Source organism: Nicotiana attenuata, unplaced genomic scaffold, assembly GCF_001879085.1.
Source record: "Nicotiana attenuata strain UT unplaced genomic scaffold, NIATTr2, whole genome shotgun sequence".
Taxonomy (NCBI): domain Eukaryota; kingdom Viridiplantae; phylum Streptophyta; class Magnoliopsida; order Solanales; family Solanaceae; genus Nicotiana; species Nicotiana attenuata.
The window spans coordinates 249,814-258,348 of record NW_017670715.1 but is presented as its reverse complement, the minus strand read 5'-3'; the positions used below and the strand labels follow the sequence as shown (position 1 = coordinate 258,348).

The 8,535-nt window shown below is 37.7% G+C and overlaps 1 protein-coding gene across 1 annotated transcript; it reads left to right on the top strand.

Moving 5' to 3' along the window:
- Positions 1-2,560: 2,560 nt before the first annotated feature.
- LOC109242583 (zinc finger protein 385B-like) lies at positions 2,561-8,105 on the top strand. The gene is made up of 2 exons (XM_019409423.1): positions 2,561-2,983; positions 6,646-8,105. Exons 1-2 carry the CDS (start codon positions 2,690-2,692, stop codon positions 7,498-7,500), a joined length of 1,149 nt encoding a protein of 382 aa, XP_019264968.1. The 5' UTR covers positions 2,561-2,689; the 3' UTR covers positions 7,501-8,105.
- Positions 8,106-8,535: the final 430 nt, after the last annotated feature.

The window sequence follows — 8,535 nt, the reverse complement described above, 5'->3', positions numbered from 1 at the left end:
AAGAATGATGGGGATATGTCTTGGTGATCCATATTAGGGGGGAAAAATGGGCAGCTGAAAAAATATTACATGAAATGAATTATTATGAGTACATCTAGATCCTCACACAAGAAAATATGAACTTGAAGTTCAAGTGATAATTCATTTGCAAAATATTGCTAGGCACATTTGTTGACCCAAAGCTAAATATCATATTTCAGCTGCTAGTGCTCCAAAAAAGGATAAAGTCCATGAAGGACAGAGTCTATGGCACACATGAAGCATAATAGACCAATCGGTTTCAAAAATAAAACTCCTTGAAGAAGGAGATGAGCAAATGATCAAAATGACCATAATAAAGAGGCGAATGCTCTATAAGAGCACGACGACATAACACTTTATAAGACCTCATAAGAGAGGCTCAGGTACCTGAAAATAATGAGATCTCGATAAGTTATGTCTTTATTGAGTGATGATGGAACCGATATAAAATGATCATCGATGATATTATTGATATAATGTAGCACTCAATATTATTAATATTGACGAGGATCTTTAGCTCAAATCTGTCATAGAATGTGGACAGATAAATGATTGGCCAAAATGAAAAATACGCAATCAAGATTGACTTCACCTGAAAAATGTGAAATTGGACGTATAGTCCGAACACCTGAAAGTATAAAGCCCAGTGGAGGTAAACATATGTTCTTGTGCAAAAGCAAAATACAAAATCAAGTCTATAGATATAAAGACAACTTGTGGCACAAGATTTTTCGTAAATATCCTGGCATTGATTATATGGAGATATATTCTCCTGTGGTGGATACAATCACATTCAGGTATCTTATTAGTCTAGCAATTCATGAAAAACTTGATATGCGTCTTATGGATGTTGTCACGGCCTATTTATATGGCTCACTGGACAACGAAATTTTTATAAAAATCCCTGAAGGATTCAAAGTACCTGAAATATACAAAGATTCTCGGGAAACTTGTTCGATAAAGCTTCAAAAATCCTTGTATGGATTGAAGCAATCAAAGCGCATATGGTCTATTCAGATATCTGCGAGAGACCATTGATATGGGATTATTTTATTCAAATGAATCTACGTCACAAATGATAGGTTATGCAGATGCAGGATATTTGTCTGACCCATATAAAGGTCGATCTCAAATAGGCTATTTATTTACTTGTGGAGGTACTGCCATATCATGGCTTTCAACAAAACAAACTATGGTTGCTACTTCTTCAAATCATGCAGAGATAATAGTCATTCATGAAGCGAGTCGAGAATGCGTTTGGTTGAGATCAATAACTCAACATATCCAGGAGCTATGTGGTCTTTCATGGGGAAAGGATATCCCAATAACATTATATAAAGACAATGCTGCATGTATATCTCAACTAAAAGGGGGATATATTAAAGGAGACAGAACAAAGCATATTTCACCAAAATTCTTTTTCACGCATGATCTTCAAAAGAATGGTGAATTAGATGTTCAACAAATTCGTTCAAGTGATAATTTGGCAGATTTGTTCACTAAGGCATTGCCGACATCAACATTTGAGAAGTTAAGATACAAGATTGGAATGCATCGTCTCTGAGATATCAAATAAGGTTTTTGTTTTATCAGGGGGAGAAATACGCGTTGTACTCTTTTTTCCTTAACCAAGATTTCGTCCCATTTGGGTTTTCCTGGTAAGGTTTGTAATGAGGCAACTCTTAATGCGTATTACAAGATATGTGTACTCCTTTTCCTTCACTAAGATTTTTCCCACTGGGTTTTTCTTATTAAGGTTTTAATGAGGCACATTATCTGTTAGTGGACATCCAAGGGGGAGTGTTATAAATCCTGCAAATGGTTTCATCCACTTGCAACGATGGATGTCTTCCATAGCAGTTTTAGATTGGTTATGTATCCATAACAGGTTTTGGATTGGTTATGTATCCAAAACAGGTTTTAGATTGGTTATGTATCCAAAACAGGTTTTGGATTGATTTTGTAACAACGAAATATTTCTATAAATAGGTTCACCGATGAACCTATTCGATACTCTCAAACGAAGAAATAAATCCTCTCTTCTAATGTTGTCATTCTCTTCTATTATTAGTCTTAGTTAATTATATAGTTCTTGCTATATTGATTTTATTTTATAACAAGTAGCTAATTTTTAATTTCTTGCAAATATTGGTTATATTTTAAACTGTAGCCCAAAAAGTGGATACTTGTGAAAATATCTCTAAAATCAAGCCAAATAGCCGCTCATCCAACTGCATAAATTAAAAATTGTGGGTAGAATAAATATATATATATATATGTGTGTGTGTGTGTGTGTGTAGAATTACGTATAATCAATTTATAAATTATACATATAGCTAGAAAAAATAAATAATGAATATCTACGACTATTTAAGGGTATTATTGTTTTTAGCCTGCGCCAAAAACTATTTACATTTGATAGCCGAAAAAGTGTTTACAACTTGTATAAATTTTGTATATATATATATATATATTTTATTTCGACTATTATTTTTTAAAGCTCGTACGTAGTGTCACTTTTCGACTATGACTATTAATGTAAAGATCCTATTTACTTAAACCAAAGCGAAACCAGAACTGAAACCCGATCTTTCTACCCGGACACTGGGAACGCCATTGATGAAGCTCTCCGTTCCTCTCATCACCTGGACCTGAATACAAAGTTACAATGGACTACAATTACAATGGACGGACGGGAATACAACCAAACCCAAGTCTATACCCTAACCCTCCATCACTGACGGACCCTTATGCTTCCATTCTCCAATCTACCTCCCTACCTGCCCATCAATCTGTGCCTCTAAACCCTAACCCTAGCTCATATACACTTAGTTCAGGACAGGAATTCCAGCAACAGGGTTTGGTCTTTGGTTATGGCCACGCCAATGGTGCTAACTCTGTGGAAGCAACGGCGGTATATTATCAAAATTTGGTAGCAAATGAACAATTCAGGCTTAATGAGGTCAGTCATAATACTACTGTTGTTAGTTATTTTTTTTATCAATTGGGCATCCTTGAATATCATGGGATTGGAGCAATTTGAATTTACTCCCTTAGTTCCATTTTATATGATATGTTAATTTGATTAATGTATTGTATTAGTTGTTTCATGTATTGTGGATGGGGTAAAATATGGAAGTTCAAGATATAAATCGTTAAATGGACCGGTTGGAGTAATAACCTTGGGAACAAAGGTTCCAATCTTTAGACATCATAAGTGAATTCCTCTCATCTTCCTAAGTCTTGGTGGACATAGTTATCTCATAGTTCGTGCCTTTTTGGTGGGAGCCACTGCTAATATAGTATAATTTGAGTTTCGTCTATTGTTTAACGTTGTATAAAATAATATGCTACTAAACATTTGGTGGACGCCCCAAAATGGAAAGTATGTTATATAAATTGGTAAGACCGCAATACATGATGCGTGGTTAGGCACATGCCATGGGTTCGAACCCTACCCTAGATGAAAGATGAAAGCCTGGTATTTGAGTGGACAAAGATAGAGGGATGAGTCCATTTCTACTGAGTTTCAAACTGTGCACCACGGGCCCTCGACATTGGCGGATCCAGAAAACAACGCACGGTTTCACGGAAACTCAGTAGCTTCTGTCCAGACCTTGTATATGCATTAAAAAATCAACCGAAATCTATAATTATTTGACTGTAAACCCAACTATTGTTGTATATTATTCTGAGGTCATTGTAGGAACCCATAAACTTCAAATTCTGGATCCGCCTCTAGTGCTCGGGATTTCTCTGTTATAAAAAAATATTGGAATGGAGGGAGTATATGATTTTTGGTGTCCTTCAGCAGTTACCATCTGTCTCCTTTCTCATGTTTCCTTCTAATTATGGAGGGAGTATAAGGTATTGGTTTCTTTCAATAATTACCATATATGTTCTTTCTCCCTTTTCCTTCTAATTCCTATAGAAGAGTACTGGTGGTAGAGGTATTGTGATGAAGAAACGTCCCTATTTTATAGAGTTGATTTTGGTGGAAATTCGAGAAGGTTTAAAGAAAAGATTTTGGATGATAAGTAAAAAATAAGAAAGTGAAACAGTGAAGGGCAAGTGATACAAAGGCTACTTTAAGCTATCCAAACTGTCTCAGTTTATATAACTTTTATCCCAAGTAAGTCATAAATCATCCATAAGTCTCGGTTAAGCTCTTATATTTGTTTGATTTGCACCAAACATTTAACTTCTACGTGAATGTTACAAAACCATTTCTGTCACATGCAGCAAACCAAGTGGTAAATTAAGGAATTTTTCTTACCGCCAAGGTGGTGCCAACTGTGTTACATCCAATACTCTCTCTCTATACAATTAAACAATGAGTAGAAAGGGGGAAAACAATCAAAGGGGAACTTGCTGTGGAATTTGATTATATGTATACATGTAGAGACCGAGGTTCATCGACCATAATGTCAAATGCAATAGAAGTATTTTATCTTGGATCAATTGACATATTTAAGGTCGGTTTTCCTGATTGAGGCAGTCCATGATAGTGTTGATCCTTTGCTAGTTTGTTTTCTTTTTCAGAAATTATCGACAATAGTTTGGTTGTTCATGGTTAGATTCTTACTAGTGTTCTTAAATTTAGATGTTTGATGATAAGTGATGCACCCGTCATCATTCAAGGGCCAAGGCTGGATCCCGTTAATTACACCTACCTCCTCATCTGTTTCTGTTCTGCATTGATCTTATGAAATGATTGACCAATTGTCACGACCCAAAACCCGGTCGTGATGGCGCCCAACACTAATGCTAGGCAAGCCCGACCATTTACTCTCTCAACCCGAGCACAAAGCTCAAAACCAATTAATCAGATACTTAAAATCAAATATTAATACTCATAGTTGAAATACTCAATTAAAACAATGCGAAATACTGACATAAACTGTAACTCCCAAAGACCTGGAGTCATGAGTCTAGAGCCTCTAACTAATACAGAGTCAAGAATCCTCAAAATAAGTATGTTCTAAAGTACGGAAATAATAAAGGGATAAGAGAGGAGTCGGGTCCTGCGGACGTCATAGCAGCTACCTCGACCACTCCTGGAACTCTGGAAACCAGCGGCTAGCTCAACTAAGCTCCCGAAGTACCTGAATCTGCACACAAGGTGCAGGGAGTAGGGGGTGAGTACTACCAACTCAGTGAGTAATAAGCATATAAAATGTCTGAAGATAAGAAATCCACGAAATGCCACAAAGTAAAGCTAAAACTAACAGTCCAACACCTAACTACGAACCAAAAGCAAAACAACTTCAAATATATCAGTCAAGTATAATGTAAGGATGCAATGCAATTCACATGACCGCTACGGCGCGTAGCCCGATCCATTTAACGTCGACGGCGCTCACTGGGGGTGTGTACAGACTCCGGAGGGGCTCCTTCAGCCCAAGCGCAATATAATCATACCATTCGCTGCGGCGTGCAGCCCGATCCATACTCAGTCCACAACGTGCATATGAGTCACGTAACAGATTCAATTAATTTCCCAATTTCCGATTTATTAAGAAGAATATACTTTAGATATTTAACTTCAGGAAAAGTGACTTAGCATTTCATAACAGTGATTAAACACAGGACTGAGATCAATGATTATACAAAGCGTCACTGCCCAACTCCACTCCAGACCGCTTTTGCGACCGAGATTACGCTTCTGCAGAACCGCTTATGCGGTCCATTTCCGCAGAAGCGAACATACCAGATACCAGCAAAATCTGCCATTTCCTCAACTTGAATTTCATCCCGATAGCCATCCGAAATCACTCCGAGGCCCCCGGGACCTCAACCAATAGCACCAACACACCCCAAGACCTTATTCAAACTTGTTCCAATCATCAAAACACTATCGTTAACATCAAAATCATCGAATTACCACGGATTCAAGCCTAAGTTAAACTAAAACTTCCGAAACTTGCATTTGATCTAAAACCCGTCCTAAACACCTCCGAATGATCTGAAACTTTGCACGCATATCCAAAATCACCTAACGGAGCTACTGCAACTCTCGGAATTCCATTCTGACCCTCGGATCAAAATCTCACCTACCATCCGGAATTCACCAAAATCCAACCTTAGCCAATTCAAGCCTAATTCTACACTGGACCTCCAAATTCAATTCCGATTGCGCTCCTAAGTCACAAATCATCCCCCGAAACTAGTCGAATCATCGGAAATCCATTCCGAGCCTTCTAACTCATAAGTCAACCTTCGGTTGACTTTTCCAAACTAACCTTCTCATAAAGAGACTTATTGCCTCATTTCTAACCGAACTCTAACCGAATTACTTCAAATTCTCCAAACACATATAATGAAACATATAGGAGCATAAAACGGGGAAAACGGGGCGGTAACTCCCGTAACGACGGGTCGGGTCGTTACATGTTTCATCCATATGGTTGTCTTAGATGATAATCTTTCATGGGATTGACATCTCACTTGAAGGTCGTTCATTTCCTGCTGTAAATATTTTTCTCATCCACAGCGTTCTGTCTCCTTTATTTTCTTGCTTCGTCTTATCATATATGTATATGTTTAAATAGTTTCAGCATTCTAGAAATGTCTATAAGTACTCTCACTATTTAAAAGATTGTCACTTGAGTACTTTATCTACAGGTGGCTGCATTGTCTCTAAATGGTGGAAAGAAATCGACTCCTGCAAATGTAAATTCCAACATTTTTATCCAGCCTCAGAGTAGTGGGTCTTGGAAAAGTGGCCACAAGAAAAGTAAGATACAACCTGTATGGTGTGAGGCTTGCAAACTTGAATTTAACAGCAAAACTGTTCTTGACCAACATAAATTAGGGAAAAAACACAAAAGAAGTTTGGACAAATTAAGAGGAGGCAGTGTTGTCGCAACTCCTGCTTTTGCCCCTTTTGTTGCTTCTGAGGTGTCAGTTAACCCATTTGTTGGACTGCAAGAGACTCCTGGCAAGGTGAATTCAGTGAGTGGGCAAGATGCAGGGAAGAAGACAGTTGAACTGGTGGAGAATTTGGAGACCAAAAGACAAAAAGTTTTGGAAGGAGGAGCAGCCACAAACGAGGTTCGCACTTGTCTCGCTTGCAATGTGGTTTGCAACAGTGAGACCGTTTTCAGAATTCATCTCGCTGGTAAAAAGCACATTGCTAACATGTCAAAGCAAGAGAAGTTTACCCCTGCTGCTGCCTCTCTTGTTCCTTCTGAGGTGTCAGTTAACACATTTATTGGACCACAAGAGAAGCCTGACAAGGTGAATTTAGGAAATGGGCAAGATGCAGCGAAGAAGGCAGCTGAGATGGTGGAGGATTTGGAGACCAAGAGACGAAAAGTCTTGAAAGAAGGAGCAGCCACAAATGAGGTCCGTGTGTGTCTTGTGTGTAACGTGGTTTGCAACAGTGAGACTGTTTTCAAAGTTCATCTCGCTGGTAAAAAGCATATAGCTAACATGAAAAAGCAAGCATCTGGAGCTGGAGTAGTTCGTGTAAATTAGAATGGGGATTTTGAAGGAAATTTAGAGGAGATGGCGTTCATTCATGTTTCCTTGTTCAGGTTTCTTACGTATAATACAACTAGTTTACTGTAAATGACACCATATGCAATATGCTTGATAATAATTCCTTGCCTTTAAGCCAATGGATTTCCTGAAACCACAAGGGATCGTATCAGGACTTATCAAAGTGGACACTAATTTGGAAACTGGAGCTGATTAAACCAGAACATGAAAACCAAGTCTTTTCCAGCTATCAGTTCATAAAGAAGTGGGTTTTTATGTGGATAAACAAGACGGTTGATGTAATCGAAGTGTTCCAAACCTCCAAAGCCTTTGCAGCAGACCACACAGCAGTCAGCAACTGCATCAGGTATAATTGCTTAGCAGGGCACTGAGAACTACAAACATGTTAGTGTCTAGCTTTTGTTGTAAACCAGAAAACACAGTTTGAAACGGTTTTTTATCTTATGGATACTGTACGCAAAATTTTCTTTTTTATGTGATAGACTCTTAGGTCAAAACTGTGGCAGCTGGCACTATATTGTGCTGGAGTATTTTTCGGATTTTGAACAATGTTTTCGTTCAGATTTATCTTTACATGAAAAGTGGCTAAATTTCGATTATTTTTGGAACTGTGGCTATTTTTGAATGACCACTTGTAAATTTGGCTATTTTTGAATTTCTTCCAATTATATATGTTCCCTGAGATGAAAACACTAGGAAAATATGTTCACTCATAGTGATTTTGCTTAGTTGATTGGGTTAAACCGATTACTAAAGATAACTACCAATTATAAGTGGAATTAGTAACATGATAATAAGGCAAGTAACCTATAACAATGCACTAATTATGTAAAAATCAACTTCAATGTAATATCCAAGATCCGAGGAGATTTCGACATGATATTAAGCAACTCTTGCATTGAGAAAAAGAATACGTATGATGAACTTGGCAATTAGTTATTAACCACTCAATCAGTAGTTTACTCATCACGTGTCCATGTCTATATAGGCCATAACTTATCGAGATACCCT

Excerpts from the sequence above, each read along its gene's own strand:
- LOC109242583 (XM_019409423.1), top strand. The coding sequence starts at position 2,690 with ATGGACTACAATTACAATGGACGGACGGGAATACAACCAAACCCAAGT. Across the intron at positions 2,984-6,645 it reads AACAATTCAGGCTTAATGAG|GTGGCTGCATTGTCTCTAAA; the intron begins GTCAGTCATAAT and ends CTTTATCTACAG.